We start from the raw sequence: 19,307 nt of genomic DNA, 5'->3' as shown, positions 1-19,307 counted from the left end.
GATGAGAAACTACATCCAGGGTGTTTGAGAGGGAGAAACAGCTGCAAGGCAGACTCAAATTACAATGAGTTTCTATAGGGGAGGGGGATGAGCTGAGCCTCCTGAACAAATCAGCCGTCTCCGGTGTCAAGTTCAACTTGAACAGTTGTGTTCATATCCTCCCTCTTACTACAAATCATCCAAATAACCTCACTTGGCACGTTTGGTGATCAGTGTGAATAGTTTGATGTAACACTGTAAAATGCATCAAATAAAAATAAAACAAATCAATCAATGTGATGTTTCGGGTGTAAGATGATACAGAGGTATTTAAGAGCTCGATTTACAACCCCAAAGTCAAATCAGCCATTACAGACACACCCATCACCAAATGTGAGCCTCATCGTGTAAACACTAGATGGCAGTACATAACAAGACTTGGACAAAGCAACCTGCTCCACGGTGCTGGCCAGCAGCACAAATGAATAAAAATAATTTATCTCAAGGAAGTGATTAAAAACAAAACTTTTAGAAGAAAATTCAAAAGTAGTGACAAGTGAAGATTTAGTCTTTCCTTCTCAGAGAAACAAACAAAAAAATGTCTTAAAAGAATAATGACTTAAAACAGAGAAAAAAGCAGGATCAATAGCACTACTGGTTTCTATTGACCACAACAATCAATATAAATGGCCTGTTTTTACCACAAGTGTAAGAATAATGACATTTTCCAGCCCCCTGGCAGATTGGACGCTGGCATAATGTGACTGTGAAAACCTGAAAGTGGAAGGAGATTAAACATCCTCCAAAGTGGACATGAAAGATTGAATCGGTAAAAGATACCGAAGAGGACTAGAGCTGTGTTTTCAGTGTGCAGTTTTAATGTGGATGGATGAAGGGTGAGACCTTGAACTGTCTGCAGCCAGTGTTAACAACACAGAGTGCGTTGAACTTTGCCCGAGTCATGAGGGGTTCAGTAGTGTGTGAAAAGCCGAAGCATGGTCTGTACACTCAAAACTGACAACAGCTAGGAGTCCATGATGATGAGCAGGATCTTGGTCTTACATGACTGCCAGAGTAATCCATCTTCTAATCAGCAGGGTGAAAAAAAACAACCTGTCATCCCTGTTTATGAAAGCAGATATCCATAATGATAAACCTTTCCTCCTCCATCCGTCTTCCACCCCTCCCACATCTGCACGGGTAAGTTACGAAGCGTAAAGCTGCTCCATGGGGGTAGCGGAGCTTTTAAAATAAGGCTTACATCTTTTACACACACACATACACACACACGAACACACCATTCTCAGCTTGTATAGCTAATACATAAGAGACATGTCCAACTAGGCCTCAATTGCTTCCTTCCTTCCTCTTCTGGGAGAGCGAGAGAATAGAGACAGGAAACAGAGACAGCACTCAAGGAATTCCTTTGTTAATGCTGCTGATTGAGGAGCACTCCATGCATACATATACTAAATTATCTTCTGATGTACTGAGGACAGAGGAAAAATAACAATATACAGCAGTAAAGATGTTCAGGATTTCTTTTATTGAAAAATATAGGTTATTTTGGATAGTACAGAAAGAAGCTGTAAAGAAGACAACAATAAGGCATAATATACATAAACATTGTACAAAAAGGGCAACACAGACAAGTTCCCATTCGCACAAAACTGTGGAAATTACCTGAATATATTATGTAGTGTTTGAGTTATTGGCAACATAAATGTCCAGTTATGCAAATTCATTATTTTTCCTGCATGATATTAGGTCTTACAACCCTATTTATTTCTTTATTTTTTTTAACCTGCAAGCTGAAATTCTTAACTGAAGTTCAACATTGATTACCACCACACAGAAGGAAGTGACAGACAGATTTGACATGCTCTCCCAAGAGTGAGTTTCACAACCAAATTATTTTTGGCTAGATAATTATGATTTGGCACATCTGTCAGCTTCAGTTAAGGCAGTGAAATCAATCAGCACAACTGAGCCTCAATACTTTCTGTCCACAGTTTTTAATGATGCAAGAGATACATTCAAGCTGCAATGACTATGCAACTTGCATAAAAATAGTAATATTTTCTTAATGCTCTTGCATCTATTGCTGCCTGTGTCTTCTTTTTCCACCGACTCTTCAAAACAGACATAACACAAATAGAGAAGATTTTTCAAAGAAAATAAAAACAACAGGTATTAAACACCAAATACTAGTAGTGTCTGGTTTAATCGTGCCTGCTGGTGCACTGACTTAACAATACATAACCTAAAACCTTCCTCATACGTAGTGGTGGAAACTGTTTTGTACATAAGGCTTGACCCTGGACTAATAAGGATCAGCATCTTTTACACAGTTCAGTTGCACCACTGCAGTTGCTCAGATGTGCAAAAAACAAGGAAGGAAGGAAGGAAGTGGTTATCATCTCTTTTCAGTTTCTACTTGAAAGGACAGATTAGTAAAAGAAAGATAGCCAATTCATGTCAGTTCACGGACATTTGTAAAATCATGAACATTATGGCTTCAGGATGAAAAAAAAAAGTTCATTGGAGGAAGAGGGCAACAAACAGTGTTGTAATCCCTCTCCGGTGTGCCACACACTACTTTTCTTTTCACACTTCTGGTTTCCTGTAGTAACACCATGCTTTATAGTTAATGCAGGCTAATGTATCTCCATTTGCTTTACTTCCCTGCTTTTCTCTAATTGACACTGAGTCTAAGCCTGTGTGGCGCTCACAGTAATTAAAAACAAAACAAAAGAGAATTTTGGTTTTGGCTTTGTGGTCCAGCTTTACAACAGGAAACGGCAGCCTTTGAACAGTGTCACAAGGACCCTGAGTTACATAAGGAGGGGAACTATGACAGATCTATGGCACTTTACTATAATATTTTCAGATGAAAGAGGCTCAAGGCAGGGCTTCACACTCCAGTGACAAACACAGCCCCCTTTATTGTGACAAGATACCCACCAGTGATCCTGTGGTGACAGGGGCCTTCTGTTCAGCTCAGGCCTTATAATGTCCCACAGCCAGAGAGAGAGAAAGCGCAGCAAGAAGAGAGGCGAACTAGATGAAAAAAGCACATGTGACACGTCAAGTGAGAGAGGAGAGAGAGAAAGCTGGAACTGAGCCTTAGTTATGGAAAGTGTTTTTCCTACAAAAGTTCCTTTCTAACCAGTCCTTGCTGCTTCCCCGCTTACTTCTGGAATGTTCCATATTCAAAAAGTGGCTGCTCTTCCATGTCAGTTCCTTCAATGTTCAAAGGGAGATACGGATTGATAGACAAACAGAAAGTGGAGGGTAAGGATCTCTGATAGAGGGAGTCTTGGCTCATCTTAAGGTAGCAGTCAATCCTTCTTTTTTTTTTTTTTTTTTGCAGACCTACAGAAGTTAGTCTTCTTCACAATCCCATCCCCACAGTATCCGACTACAGTGTCTTATTTTGGTTCAAGTGCAAATCCACACTTGTCAAAGGACTTGCAAGTTTCAAATAAACGCCTTCCAGAGCTCTGTCCTATTTTTTTTTTAAAGGCTTTAGAATCTCATACGCGAATCTCATCATCTTCATCCTCCAAGAAAGAGGAGAAGTTGCTTTCCTCCTCAGGCGGGGCACTGAAGGTGGCGCTGTCTGTATCTCCTGCATATGTCTGGCTGTTTGGTTTCTCATCCAGGGCAGCAGAGCCAGAGCTGGACACAGAGCAGCTGTCTAGATGCTGCAAGTGCTTTGGCCTTGTCTCTGGGGTGTACTCTGGGGTGTAGGGTCCTCCATGCTCAGGCTCCAGATCTACAGAGCTGGCTTGATGCAAAGAGGCCTGCTGCTGCTGCAATTCTTCTGCGATTTCCTCCGCCACCACCTGCTCCTCTGTATTCTCATCCTGTCTCCTCTCCATGTCATCCTCTTCCTCTCCGTGGGTGCTGAGGGGTGGTGAGGCACGGCCCTCACTGCTCTTGCCTTCCTCATAGCCAAGATCGTCATCCTCCTTCTCCATAACCCCCAGGATTTCACCCAGCATGGAGGGTCCAAGGTCGACGTGGAAGGACATAACTGACTCGGCGTGCTTCATTCCACCTCCGAAGTGGCGGGAGCTCTCTGGAAGCTCAGTCAGCTCACCAAAGCTCCGTTCTTCTAGCTCCAGGAAGTGAGCAGCTGCAGCCGCACCTCTCCCATCTACCTCCCCGTGCTGCTTTAAAGGACTGGAGGACAGACTCTTTGCCACCAGATCATCCCCTCGGTCTTCATCATTAAGGAAGGGCAGGGACATGGCATTCTTCACGTAGGTAGGTGACTCTCCAGGGACCATCAGGGAGTTGTCTCTCTGCTGGTCCACTCTGGTCACAGACTGGGAGCGCTTGCTGCTCCTGAAAGTGCGAGACAGGAGGCCAGGTCGGGGAGAGCGAGGGAAGGATGTGGTCTCAGAGGGAGGTTCTCCTGAGCGGGTGCTGAGGAAGGAGGTGTCACCGAAGGCATCACCACTGCGGCCTACATGCATGGTGTGGCGGAAGTCACCCAGAGGAGCACTGATCATCTCCCTGGTCAGGTCCATGCGTGAGCGACGCTTGGTCTGTGAGGAGCCAGACACTAGTTGTTTTAGGATTGGCATGGTGGCTGATTAGGAGTTTGTTGTTGTTGCTTGCACAAAGAGGTAGTAGAGCGATGTGGTCAGGCTACAAAAAGAGCTCCCAAATCTTCAGTACAATCCTTGTTAGAGACCTTGGAATGAATGTTGATGCACCTCAATTCCAGTCAGCATGGGAACCTGAAAAATGAAAATAAAGTAAATATATTACACAAAACCTAAACTCAATTTAAAATACAACACAAAAAAACTAACACTTTTTAAGTGATACATCAGTCAAAACTTAATGCACAATTAAAAAAAAGACAGTTTAAGTCATGTACAAACCCACTTACTAAGACACAGGAAACACCACTCTACAGTGTCACACCAAACAAAAATAAAGAGGCTCAAATCAACTGAAACATAAAGCAAATGAGGAGCTTAAAGTCTTCAAGCTCAAATGATCTCATCTATTTACTGCACAACTTCCACCTTATGTTGCACAATATTCACATATGGCTGTTAAATCCCATTAAGTAAACAAAAATATTTCTAGGAATTTTGTTCCATGTTCCACTAATTACAAGAGCCGAAGCTATCAATTATGCAACTCCATAATGATAAGCAGCACTCCAACATCAATGTGAGATGACCTCTAAAATGCACTGGGAAAAAAAAAGATGGGGATCACCACAGGATTCTGCTTTAAAACTGCATTATAATTGAGACCAAAACAGCAACCACAGACCAACATAAATTGGAGAGGGGTAGTCAAGAGCTCCTAGGGATTTTCTGGTGTGAAGTTCAACTTTGACTCACAGTGTATACAATAAAAAAGTAATCTTTCTTCAGGCAAAAGAAGTCAATTATACAAGCATCAGAGAACAATAACACTCCTGTCATCTGGGCATGCAATTGACATTGTTTTGACAAATGTATATGGAATTGCAATTGGAGGGACGGGAAATAACAGAAAATATTCCCTAATCATCTTCCTCTTAGACAACAGTGTTTAAGCCCTTAGAGATTTGTGACTGACAGCTGATAGAAAACGTCCTCCTGCATTATTGAAACATGTAGTCCAAACAGAGAAAACCTTACGCAAGACTGATGCTTCCACAGGTACTGCACTGGAGGATAGGAGCAGGGTTTTCTCATTAGTGATCCATACATGAAAAGAGCACTGCCATGGTGGTCTGCAAAATGAAGTGCAAGCAGTTTCTACAGACATGCATCAAAAACACATGCACCTCTGGATGTGGGTGGAAAATCTCTACGGCTTCACGAAAGCAGGCCTGAAGAAAACGCTTACCTTGCTATGTTAAGTCTGCTCTGGCTCGCCTCTATCTTTGTTTACTCACACTGACATAGGAAGATCATCAAAACAGTCAGCGACTTAACTTTGACTTTGGTTTTCTACAGCAAAGCCTTCAAAATATATTGAAGTCAGAACTGTTTTTGGTAGAAATGCCGTTGGGAGGCTGTTTAATGTGGCAGGATCTTCCCCCCCGTCTTTGCCAGCTGAGCCTCTACTCCTTTTCCTGTTAATACCTTCACCTGCCTCGGTTGCTATGGAAACACCCTCCTGCAAGCAAGCGACAGCATTTCCTGTCATGGGCTGCACTCGGCTTCAGGCTTCATAGAAGCATGCAACACATGGCCTCCTTCTGTGTTGCAGGCTTAAACACATGGCCTCCTTCTGTGTCAACCTACAGCTCAGACAATACAAGCTTTGAATGTGAGGTCTGCTATGTTTCTGCTCATTTACTACATCTATGTTTTGCGTACTTTTTAAATGACAAAACAGAAATTAATTTATAAAAATTAATAAAGTACGTGTAAGATTGTAGAACTTTTAACTGAGGCTTAGACACCATGAAAAGATTCCATGAACTCCAAATGGTTTTGTGCCAAAACACACAAACAAAAAGCCCTTTTTTGGATAAAACATGTTTATTATTGCAGCTACATGTTCTGATTTGTTTTTTTGGGGGGGGGGGGGGATAATGAGGGGGAGAGACATAGTTCACACCTAGCCAAAAAACAAGTTTTTTCTGACTAGTTGCTTCTGGGTGGCATAAACAGACAGGGAAAAAACAACCAGCAGATGAAACAAGAGGAGATGGTAAAAGCCCGCCCCCTACATTTCAATCCCCCCCGCCCCCTGGCCAGGATCAAGCTGAAAAGCTCAATATTGCCCATTGTAGGGACATGGGTCCAGAAATTTGTCACAGACCAGCAGGCAGACTGTTCTTCATCAGTTCAATCTAAACCAGATCCAGGCAGCTATGCGGCCGCACAGGCCATTTGCAGCCACCTCAAACCTGATTCACAGCCCTGCTATATTTATAGCTTTGTGTATCCTTGCGAAAGTGTGTGTACATGCACGTGTGGGTGTACACGTGAATGAAAAAGTGGAAAAGGGCCTGAGAAGGCAGCAGGCAGTTAGCGTGGGAACCACGGGGTCACAGCGGGGGGATTGACTTCATAAACAGACTTTCACAACACTCGGGGTCTGGCTACAGCAGAGCCCACTGGAGACACAGAATGTGGGACAGAAACAGGCAGGACGAGCGAATGAAACATGTCTGCATCATTTTATTTTGACAGCGTAATCGGAAACCATTTATAAGGTCTTGAAAAACTAACACTCACTGCACACTTCTCTGACCCACAGACCTTAAATATTATCTAAATGATATGTAGACTTTTTGAAGAATTTTGAATATTTCTGCAGATGTCTTGATGTGGATGTGGTATTTCTCAACTGCTGAGTAAAAAGCAGCAGAGCATTCATGCATGCACAAACACACTGCGTATAAACTTGAGCACACTAGGAATGTTTCCAAACCATCGCCAATGCTGCTTCACTTCTCTCTTCCTTTAACATCTGCTTGGATAAATGATATTTCAGCCTGTTTCCCCAAATGTATTTATGCCATGGGAATGTAATGTTACCTCTGTTTATAGATCACATACACATTTTATCAATATAAATACCTAGCCGGGGTTAATGGGGGGGTTCTAAATCTGCTTAAATATGATATGGTTATAGCCACTACTTTGTGGGAAAAAAAAATACACACCCAAATCGTCTGAGGTTAAAGCACAGAAATAACATAGAAAGAAGAAAATAGAACCCGTGCTACTGAACGGGTGAAAAAAGCAGCACTAAATCAGAGCGCAACCTCAATTTGTACACCTGGGAGAATTGTAACTCAAAGGAAATGCCGCAGTCATTTCTCAACACAACAACTAGACAGATGCTTCATCAGAGGAAGTGAACACACACGTCCGCTGTAAACCTAAGCGATGACTCAAATCACTCACAGTTAACATGCATCCATTAAAATGGACACAGCACAAAAAACCCCAAACAGAAGACAGTGAATTTATACAGGAAATCAAAGAATGATATCGACCTCCTTCTCTTGTCAATACTCTCACACTAGGCCAGTCAAGACTAATACACAAGAGATTACTCACAGACACACACACGCACACACACGCTCACTCTGAAACATGTCTAATGGGCCATTTCCCTAATTGAGTATTGATGCATCTTCTTTGTACTTCATTCATCCAGCGTGTATTCTGCTGTCTGGGAGAGGACGGCTGCTGCAGTTTTGGGAGCTCTCCGTCTGCCTCATTTGAAGCCACTGACCTGGATGGCCAACTGAATGACCTGAGGGCGAAATGATTTTAGGGGATGGGAGGCCACATGCACCCAAATCTGCGTGAAAAAACAGGGACTAAAACTGCTGGTTTCCTCTGACCTACTGACACTTCAAAACTGCTCGGTCTGAAAATTAGCCTGACAGTCACAGTCATACCATTTGCAATCCCATTTGTCAGTGAAAGCTCTCATCCATTCTTGCATTTTTAAGTGCAACACTGACAAGAGGTATACTGTTCAGGAATAGGCTAGTACGCACACACACACACACACACACACACACGTTCCAGTAATTAAGCAGACAAATAGCCTTTAGTAGATAGGTATCTGTCACGCAACTCAGTTAGCGGGCCTGAATATCTCATTTAGGAAGGAGCAGCCCTAGGACAAACAGTAGAAATCACATTATCTCTCAATCACACAGGCAGGGAACAACAGACATCAAGCTGATGCTTCTGTTGCAATTTGGTGCTATATAAATAAAATTGACTTTACTTGACGCCCTCTGAGATAAACACAGCAATGAGAGAACATGCTGATTTAATGAGAATTTACAAATAAAGCCCTCCTACTTACATAAAAGCCAGATTTAACAGTTGCTTAAATGGCCCATTTGGGGCACTCTGAGAGGCATACCATTTGCTTGTCGTGTTGTGAATTCTGTTCAAGTTGTTGACCTACAGGGTATCTCCTCAGTGCCCTCCTGCCCCTGCTGCCCATTTGCCATGCTATTCTCCACCATGCAGTTCCAATATGCCAAGAAAGCCAAGGGCTCATTTTGATCAAAGTGTAAATCCTCTGTGGTCTAAAGAGCACGGCAAATCCAAAATCTGTAGCTGTGAAATGTGGGGGAAACGCTGGTACGATGGTAACAGACTTTTCCTGCACTTGCTGACCAGTCAGTGTTCACATAAGCCTTGGTCTCTGTATGTGTGTTAGTTTTTAATGACCAACTGTTTAATTACATTCTGACATATAATGAAATTATACAAGTGAGAAAAGACAGTTATTTTCCTAATAAAGCTAAAATGAGATATATCCTCAACCGCAAGTAAAAACACCTTAAATACTAAAACGATTTCTCCAAAATGCAACAATAAAGTCTCTGAGGACAGGAAGGAGAAGAAAAAATGACTGCACAAATGGAAGTTATCACTACATTGACATGTATGATTCCAGTGAATAATTTCCAGTGAGAAACATGCTGTCTTCACTTAGAGACTATTTGGATATAAAATGACATCACTTCATCATTTTATCCTTTTAGACATTTGTGTGAATGAGATCACAGTGACCTTGACCTTTGACTACCAAAATCTAATCAGTTCATCCTTGAGTCCAATTGGACGTTTGTTCCAAATTTGAAGATATTTCCTCAAGGCGTTCCTGAGATATCACATTCATGAGAACGGGATGGACAAACAACCCAAAAACATAATGCCTCCGGCCATGACTGTCGCCATCGTGGAGGCACAAAAAGAAAAAAAATCACATGACAGTGTTTTTGCCATCCCCACTCATACCTGGCACGCTGGTGTGAGGCAGGTTTGTTATGCTAATATCACCTCACCCAGCAGGAAATTCTGCTAAGTTAGGAAGAAAGCATAACAGATTTTTAGAGCTTCCCTGCTAAAAAAAAAAAAGTGCCTGCGGGTTTTTCAATTGGCATTCCTATCTCTGAGTACTAAATCTATTGCTATCCGTCTATCAGTGAGTGGAATATTAGCGGTAAGCAGCTTGGATGGGATGAACAAACTTACAAGAATTCAGCAGTGTTCAAAAATAGCCATCAGAGCTGGTAAAAGATTATACAACGACTGTTCCACATAACCAGTATGGAATCAAGGCTGTATTAATAGAGCAACCCTTCAAACTTAAAAGTGTCATCATAATCATCAATAGGCCAACTATAAAACTCCCTATTTGTCACACATATAGATCAGACAAGCCAGCGAGAAGAAGGAAAAATGACGAACAGATAATGACGAGGACACTATAATAGCTTTCAAAAGAAGAGCCCCATCAGCCAATGAAAGGGTTCTGGCAGAGAACAGACCTGCAGCGAATCAGCTCGACATGTACCAGCTGACCTCTGACACCCAAGAGGAGATGACTTGTTTCTTTTACATTTACAGCCAACACAGCCTCCAGACACGACACTCCGTCTCTTTCTCTCGGCCCCCGCGCTTTGATGAAACTGACAGCTTATATTAGAGACACAAACAGCAGATGGCAGACAAGAATGCTGTATTCTATCCAGCTCAACACACTGAAGAATGAAAAGTATTCTGCGGGAGAAGCAAGACTGATAAACATCGTTTTCACACACACAATAACGCTCATTCCTACTCCTTGCTCTTATCAGAATGTAAGTTACAAACATGCTAGTGAAATTGCAGCCAGCATGGCTCCACATCAACGTCATCTACTAACTGGGCATGGCATCTAAACACAAATGAAGGCAGAAGGGAGGCTAAAAATTGGCACCAGTCTGGCATTTAGAGTGTCTCAACATCATCAGAGAGAGAGAATGAGCAGAAAGGAGGTTGACACTGGCGATATCAACATGAGAGCATGCCAGAAATAACCACTTAACATTATTTTGAATGTCTTCAGCGATGAGACGTGGCTAAAATTTCCCCAGCTTTTTTCACTCTGAGCCAGCTGGGCCTGCAAGATCAACAACTAGCCACAGGGTGTTAATAACTATCCCTGTCTGAACAACGTCTGAGCACTCTCAAACTGTGCATGCACGTAGAATTGCTCAAATATGACCAATTACCGCTGAGATGATTGACTGACACCAGTAACCTCAATACAGCAATTAAGTCCCTTTCACACATGCACTGCAACCCTGAATTTATGTAGACATCACCAGGAGGGAGGTGTATGTGAGAAGGCAAATGTCTCAATCAGTTGGACCAGACATTAACAGACTGCTCCATGCCAGCTCCCTAGTACAAAGTCCGTGTAATGTCCGATTGAGCCCACGTGTGAATAAAGTAAGTCATTGTCTGGAGAATTCTGAGCAAGCCAATGGGCGTGTTGATGACATTTCTATCAACGGGCGCGAAACCGAAAGAATACAAACATCCGAGGGTGAAGAGGAAGAATCATTTACACAATGACGCCAATATAAATGTCTGACTGGAGAGACAAGAGGATTCAGGAACTTCTGTTGGTGAGGGCCGATGCCAAAATTGTCAGACAAATTCAATGAACGGCGAGAGAATTGGTTGTTTATAACCACAGCGTATTTTTTGCATCCTGTCTAGCCTCCTGCACGCTCTCTACCCAGGCGCCATCCCTCACCTAAACCAAACAGAGTATTTCTAGTAGCTGAGAACACATCTGACACAGACAATCTCCCGTTGTGTGCTACATGTGTGAAAGGGCATTGGAGTTCATACGAGAAAACGGCTTTAGTCTACTGCTTCTCAAAAGCACAGATTGCATAGCCACATGTGATGTAAGTTTTTTTTCACAGAGAAACATGCTGTCGTGTTAGGGGGTACGTCCACAGGAAGGGCAGGGAGAAAATGAGCTAATAAAGCCTCCCATCTCTCCGGAAATCTACTCAGCCTGCCCTTCCTGACCACTCACAATATCAACAAGGCTGTGCTCCATCACTCTGTATTACTGATGGGCTAACCAAACAAACACAGCTCATATCTCCATCAACACAGAGTTTTAATAACCTACAGGGATGCGGGCCACTGTTGAAGCTGTATGCTCAACAACAGCCATAAATGCAACATATCAGTATGTGGAGTGCCTGAAGGTCAGTGATACTAATTATTTTAGAAGAGGACTCCAACCGGATCTTCTCCATAGCACGTAGCTGAGTCACAGCTGATGACAGCCTCAGGCCCAGGTGTCTGTATCGTCACCCAAAACAGACTGACAGAGACTGGCCAGGTGTCTCTTAAGAGCCGCAGAAGATGGAGTATGCTTACATTTTGAAACACTCGAGTGAAAACCTGTACTCCTCCGATGGAAAGAATGCGGGGAAATTATGGGATCCAGAGCATCTTGCTTTAAAGTGAAAGAGTGCCATAATTATAGGGTCAGAGCAGCAGAAAAGCAACAAAATGCGCTGGCTGGAGGGAAGCCAGAGAAGCAGCTATCAAACAGCTGAGGACTCTTTTTGTCAAAGATTATATTTGAAAAAAATATACAAGAAACTACTTGACTTGTGTATGGCAAACTGTGCCAGCAGAGGAGTATTCTACACTCTTGAGTGGATGAAGATTGCATGTGTTGCATCTTTTTTAGAATTTAATATTGAATTATTGGATTTATACAAATCAAATAAAATAGAAGAGACTGACTCAGATTGAAATACAAAATGACTTTGTGCCAAAAAATAAAACAAACAACACAACTAACAAATTCTTCTGCACAGACTTGAGAACATTTTGAGCGGTTTAAGATTATAAGCCATTGTCACTGTCTTAACGCTACCCTGATATCAACTCCATTCAATATTTACAACTAGTGACAAGGAAACAGGATGGCACAACAGAATAAACATTTCCTCTGGCTTACAGTACTAACCCCAGCATACTGGGTCACAATGCAGACCAGAAAACAATGCTGCTAAACAAAAGGCACAGGAACAAACACAACATTCACACACTGACACATGAGACGCCTTTAGGATTTGATGGTGAGACAACAAGGTTATAAAAAAAGGTCGTGGAAGTGAACTGATGAACTGTTGCAAACAAGCCAACTGTGTCCATAAATTCTGTACTGAGAGAACGGAGGTTTTCTACAACAATTAAATTTTCCCTCAGCTGGGATTTATGTTGCTTTGCGAGGCAGCTGGATTCGTGAGATCACGACATCACGAGATCACGTGAGAATCCAACTTGTGGGGCTTCAAGTTTACACACTTGTGTCCGAACCACCGTTGGTTCGGACCAATCGGCGTTGTGAATCCAGCTGCCTCGCAAGGTAAGACAGTAATAGACGGTGAGAGGGAGGTGAGATTCATCCAATCACCTTCCAAGTGTTTTTTTGAAAGTGCCCTCCCCTTTCCAAACAGTCTCCAAGGACAACTTCTCAGATGCTTTTGTGTAACAAACCATCTGGCGCGTCGGGTTAGGATTTATGTGTATCATTTGTAGACCTGTGGTAGTAATTAAGAACAATGTCAACAATCCAATATGATAGATTTGTGCTACACATCCTTCAAAAGACTTGTCATGTCCTCTATAATAATCCAGCAGTTCACTATCGCATCCTCAGAGGCATTCCTCCGGGAAAAAAATAACAGTTTATGTCGGTATTTCCTGGAATGCAAAGGGGCTGGACAGGACACACGCATTGCCTCAAACGAGCACACAAACTGCAGACATGTTCAAACATGGATGCAGGTCTATACACTCACTGGCCACAAATAACATACTAAAGTTGCACTCCAGCACTACTGAAGAGGGTGTCTTGAGGTGCTGATTATTGTCGAAATGAAAGTACGTTAAACCACTCTTTTTTGTAAACAAAATTCAGAGCAGGTTGTGTTTTCTGGGCTATGAGCCAGCAAATGCGGTCTACACTGAGCAGTGCCCCATAACAGAGTGCTTGGCACAGTGTCCAACACCACATGGAGGAAGGATAACTTTCACCTTCAGGCACTAAACACATGTCTCCTGCAGGCAATTAGATACTTTGTAATTTAAGAAACAGAAAAAAGTAGAGGGAGCAGAACCTGTGCAGACCGGTTTTAAATGAGTCGCCCGTCCTGAAAGGCATTTCAGAGGCATTTCTGTGAAAAGGTAAACAAGCTAAGCCATGGCATATACATCCTAGAGATGAGGCTTGTTTGTTTGCTGTGTCGTCCACCTTAATCCATCACAGCGTCCAGGTGGAGCAATTTGACATCTTACAAAGCCCTCTGTGTATTTTGGATAACTCAGGTCAAATGTCACATTTAAACCTGCAAAAACAAAGAAAAGCCACCCAATTCGCCCCACAAGCAGACCACTGATAAGATTATCTCCTCAAACAAATGCTAAGGAGTTCTTATCAGTATGGCAGTGATTGAGTGATGGCCTACAGACCTGAAGTCCATTACCTTATCCCAGCCAATGAGCTCATCAGATGCCATCATGACACCCCTGCCAAGCAAACTGAACAAGACTGCCAAGTCAACAGGCACTGTGGGTAATGAACTAGACAAACAGGACAGGCCTACACCGCATGTTGGGGCAGAACGTGTGTAATGTGTGATGACATTAAGTCATCATATAAAACTGGATGTGCCCTAATTCAAGTCCCCCTACTGCCCAGAAAGACATTTCACTGACTCTGGAGTAAGTTTACAGATGTTCAAAATAAACCAATATTACAAAAACATACATTTGCACAGTTAATAAGTAAGTAATTAAAAGTGCATCTGAAAATCAGAATGTAAACATCTCCAAATTACATTGTATTGACGACATTTGATCACTAATTTGTAATAACCTACCCAGGGACTAATTAGCTAACTCTGGCACATTTACACTGATGTGGATACTGAAATGCTGATTAATGTGCACTGTCCCTGGTAAACAAACAAACAAATAAACAAACAATAAAAAACAAATGAATAAACAAACCCATTTTACCCACTTCTGAATATTTTGAATCTCAACATCTGCTCTCATGTAAGGCCTCTGCGGTTTTCCTTTGTGGGAAAGTGATATGTGAAAAATATCAACATTGTTCATTCATTTCGGCTTCAAAACCTTCCCAAACAAGCTAATAACACCAATATTAATATTCGTATTGCTAAATTTATATTGTTGCTGAAGGACTGCAGACAAAACAGGCTCGATTCTCGCCACAGCAGCTGTCTCCACAAATAAAGGCTCCAGTAAATAATAAAAATAATTTTCTAGCCTTCAATTTAATAGCACTTGATCCATTCTCGCCTTCATCATTGTCTAATGTTTCGATCACATTACAATAATGCTCTGATTCTGGGTGGGTCAATGGCAGGAGAACAATAAGTAGCCATACTACAAAGCATCAGCTGCCTTGCGCACCGTGCGCTTTGCTGAATCACTGTCTACATCAGCAGTATTAAAGATACACATTTGAGCATCATAAACAAAAGCAAAGGTACATTTTATAGATTGAAATCTAAGTGCGAGTATAAATATTGAAGCGCACACACTTACCGAGCATCCCATTCATAAAAGCCGGGTGCAGCTCCACTTTTAGGCCCCCAGCAGGCTGACAATGGGGGCGCATTCGTCAAAGGAAATGAGATGTTCAACGTTCAGATCAGCAGTTCACGGGAATCCAAATAACACTGTTGGACAGAGAGGCTGTTTTCTTTTTCCGAGAAGTGTTACTGCTGCTGTCACCGCATCCTCAGAAGCGGTGCTGCTGCTCTGAAGCGCAATAACTCACTACAATGCCTCCTCCTGCCTCAGTAGTGTGTTTGAACACGCCCTCTTTACATGGCTCCTTAAAGACACAGGCTGCCAGCATGGGGCCACTCAGACAGGCTCAGTCTCATTTCCTGCACTCTGATAGGCCGGATCTGTGTCATGATGCACACTAACGACACACTATGAAAATGATTAACAGGAAATAAGAATTTTATTAGCTCTGTCTTACCCGTGCTTGCTACCAGGAAAGGAAATATTAATTAAGCATGCAAGGCTGCAAAGAATTGGTGAAACTTGCAAATAGCAGTTTTGTCCTTAGCCAAGGTTGTGCTTTCAGTAAGGTAGCTGTAACTTTCACTTTGTGATATTACAAAAAAAAAGGGCTGATTGTGAATGATTGTGAAGAGTTAAGAATGAAAGAGAAAATGTGCATGGTCATCCTCCGTGACAACAATGAACATACTACGTTCATTGTTGCTTCCTCCTTTGATATTGAAGGAGGAAGCAGACAAATAATCCCTCCTGTAGTGTTCTACATTACATTTCTGGGGAGGTGCATGAACACCACACATCATAAGACTAACAAGGTTAATGTGTCATTTTTAGCAGACTGTTATGAACCTTTAAGCACTATAATCGTGGAGAATGAGCCTGTGACAATTAGAATAAGGCAAAGCAAGATATATTGATACAAGATGAATTTGAATTATTTAAAATAAAAAGTATGATGTTTAAAAATCTCTTTAAGGTTAGTCATCTCCTTCCAGCTTCCTTTCTTTTAAAGTCTTTTCAGTTATATTAATTACACTTTGAAAGATGTCCAAAAGCTTTCATGGATTTCTCCCTGTTTGGCATCATTAACTGAAGATTTTATTGAGGGACTCAACCTTTTGTTTGACTTTGTGTATTCCAGGTAGATCAGCTTCCCTCTGCCTGTTGACCATTCATTACCCTTTTGAGAGGAGGAACTTTTGCAGTGGAAATGAGTGGGAGGAAGCAGAGATACTCCCCAAGGCTGTTCATGCTCACCTTGAGCTCAATTGAAAGGAATGTGTGAATGGTTGATAATTATCAAAGGACAAATGTCACTTGGCTCCAGTACCTTGATAGAATGACTATTCACCTTTTCTCTTTACAGCCCCTTTGTTGTGTCAGTCCTGCAAGTCTATCTACCCAAGCTACTCTTTAAAATCTCTGTTCTTTCTGTAATGTAGTGAGCTGTATGGAGTGAATGTCCACCACACACATTCAAGAGCTATTTCCTGCCTCTGGCTACGTTCCCAGTACGGTCTGTCCCAGCTGATGGGAGAGCAGCGCTCTTTAAGATGAGAATTTGACTGCAGTGGCCTTTCGTCCAGGATCAAGTTGCATTAGAGTTTAATGTATTACTTTTTTTGACATAGAGTAACTGCCTTAAATCATTCCAACTACTTCTCTCTAAAATCGCTGACATACACTTGAAATAAATATTAACTAGCATTTGAATGCAGCTGGTCAAATCAGATTTTTTTTTTCTGTTGTGCTGAATAAGCACACATTTCATGCATCCAGTGCTCAGTTCTCTAATGAAAGAATGTTGAAAATGCATACTCACTGGTGTAAAGCGGCATCCTATCAAGAGGGAACTCAGTCAGGTGAACGTAACGTGAGAAAAATATGACTTCCTTTAAGTGTGTAATGTTTCATTAGATTCAGTAAAGCCCACATAAAATCAAAGATGGTATATTTTCTTCCTCTCTCACTGACTGGAGTGCTGCAGCTTTGTATACTGTGTTAGCATCTGTGTCAGCTCGCCTCAGTGGTACATCAGTAGAATATATTTGTGCAACAGTGTCTTGATCCTAGGCTTACCCGTTTTTATGAGTTTTTGTTCTGAAATCTTTCTAAAAGTCCATTCTTAATTCTGGTACTTTGGACCTTCAGGAAAATCTGTCTGGCTTCTCCCTGTTTCACCATCTGCTTAGTGCTCAGGGGGTCAGATGCTGAGTTTTCTCCCAGACTGGGCAGATTGGGGCCCCTTCAACCTTATAGAACTTTCACACTGGAGGGTTTGGCAATGCCTTACAGAGTTAACAGTCTGATGTTGTGTATCCCTTTAGTGTGGCTGTTGCTGTGGTGCCAGCAGATCAGGGACAGAGCTGTGTGACGTAACAGTTTCTTTCTTAGTCCTGAAGGAGCCTGCCTGGAATGGAGGTTCACTCCTGTGTGACTGGTACTCGTTCTCATTCATTTGCATGTTTTGCACATAAGTACCCTTTAACCTTTTAGCCATGCTAGTCCACAAAACCTTCACTTGTTGATGCTGGGTTGGGTTGTGGTGGTCATATACTGTGTATGGTGAACAGGATGTTCAGAAAGTCCCAACTGACTGAGCAAGTGTGTGCAAATCTCAGCATGGTGCTCCACAGAGGAGAAACAGAGACCACTAGAGTCTGTTTTGCAGAACTGGGGTTACAATGCATAATGTTCATTTCAATTAATATTTCAATTAGACAATAAAGAATTTCCATTTTTGGTGAATTCCTTCTCATTTGTCAAACTCAAGCCTGGATAGATTAACTGACTGCATGTTGATTACCATGTGATTCTAAAGCAGAAGACTTCTACATTGTGACAAAAAATGTTTTGTTCATCAAAACTTTTTAAAAGCTGTAACTTCCAATTTCCTTACTCTATCACACATTGTTATTTTGTCCTAATTTTAGACACACCAGTCAATAGGAGTTAGCTGTTTTGCAAATGCACTCTGATAAACTCCAACAAGCGCAGTCAGAATGAGGACGCGCTCTGTGTAAGTCGGTCCCATGAGAAGATACTGAACTGAAATGTAACAGATTTGTTGATGTGAAGCTGTGTTTGTGCATCTGTGTGTGTGAGAGAATGAATTAGAGTGAACAGAAGCCCGGCACATGTTTTTTTGCTGTGAAAAAGGCAGAAGGTGAATAATAGTTATGGTAGTGTTTAGTGTGAAATATAATTTTGAAATGTTACAAAGCAATGTGAGGTATTTAGTTTTTAAAACTGAGCAGAGTTTAGTTTTTGTTAAAGAAACACCAAGTATATTTCACAATCTATCCCCATGATTTATTCTGTCAAGTAAAAATCTTTGTTGGAGATTTTGTTGAGGGTAAATAAAGATATTCCAGTAACAACTATCTGTACCCTTGACTTGACTTTCTACTTTTCCTTAAAACCTTACAGCCTGATCCCTCTGTTCCTCCCCCCTTTTGCCTTGCTTAAGATCAATGTTTTCCGGCCTGAAATAAGGAGATTAGCCAGGCACACTCTCCCACCCTCCCCCAGCTTTTCAGCATGCTTGCACCGGATCAGGTTCTTCTTCAATTTCTACCATGTAACTCATGCTCTTATGCATCCCAATTATGTCTCTGTTGTGGCTGAGAGAGTCAGGTCATTTCTGCACTGAAGGATCAAGTGTCACATATAATCACTTTGTTTTCCAGACCATGCTAATAGGTCTATTTAGGATTCTCTATGTAAAATAGTTGTCTGCAGGCTCTGGCATGATTTCTTTAAAAACCTGTATGTATGGCACTATTTCAAAGCTTTATCAAGATCTCCCGTTATGTTAAAATTACCATATATATCATCTGCCTTATTTCCCATTATGTATTGTTCTGTATAATATTCCAGTATATTCAGATGAGGCATGAAGAAAAAACATTACAAAATAGAATAATTTATTTTAGAGAGCTA

The 19,307-nt window shown here is 41.8% G+C and overlaps 1 protein-coding gene across 1 annotated transcript; it reads right to left on the bottom strand.

Annotated features, from left to right (window-relative positions):
• Positions 1-1,502: 1,502 nt before the first annotated feature.
• Positions 1,503-15,628, bottom strand: cdc42ep4a (CDC42 effector protein (Rho GTPase binding) 4a). Its single transcript, XM_042394136.1, has 2 exons — positions 15,378-15,628; positions 1,503-4,730 (listed from the first exon to the last, which is right to left on the bottom strand). The coding sequence occupies exon 2, from the start codon at positions 4,572-4,574 to the stop codon at positions 3,516-3,518; it is 1,059 nt and encodes a 352-aa protein (XP_042250070.1). The 5' UTR covers positions 4,575-4,730; positions 15,378-15,628; the 3' UTR covers positions 1,503-3,515.
• Between the last annotated feature and the right edge of the window lie 3,679 nt (positions 15,629-19,307).

The sequence above is a fragment of the Thunnus maccoyii genome, chromosome 18 (assembly GCF_910596095.1).
Source record: "Thunnus maccoyii chromosome 18, fThuMac1.1, whole genome shotgun sequence".
In the NCBI taxonomy this organism is placed as follows: domain Eukaryota; kingdom Metazoa; phylum Chordata; class Actinopteri; order Scombriformes; family Scombridae; genus Thunnus; species Thunnus maccoyii.
Note: the sequence above shows the minus strand (reverse complement) of the source record. Positions and strands in the feature narration are given on the sequence as shown.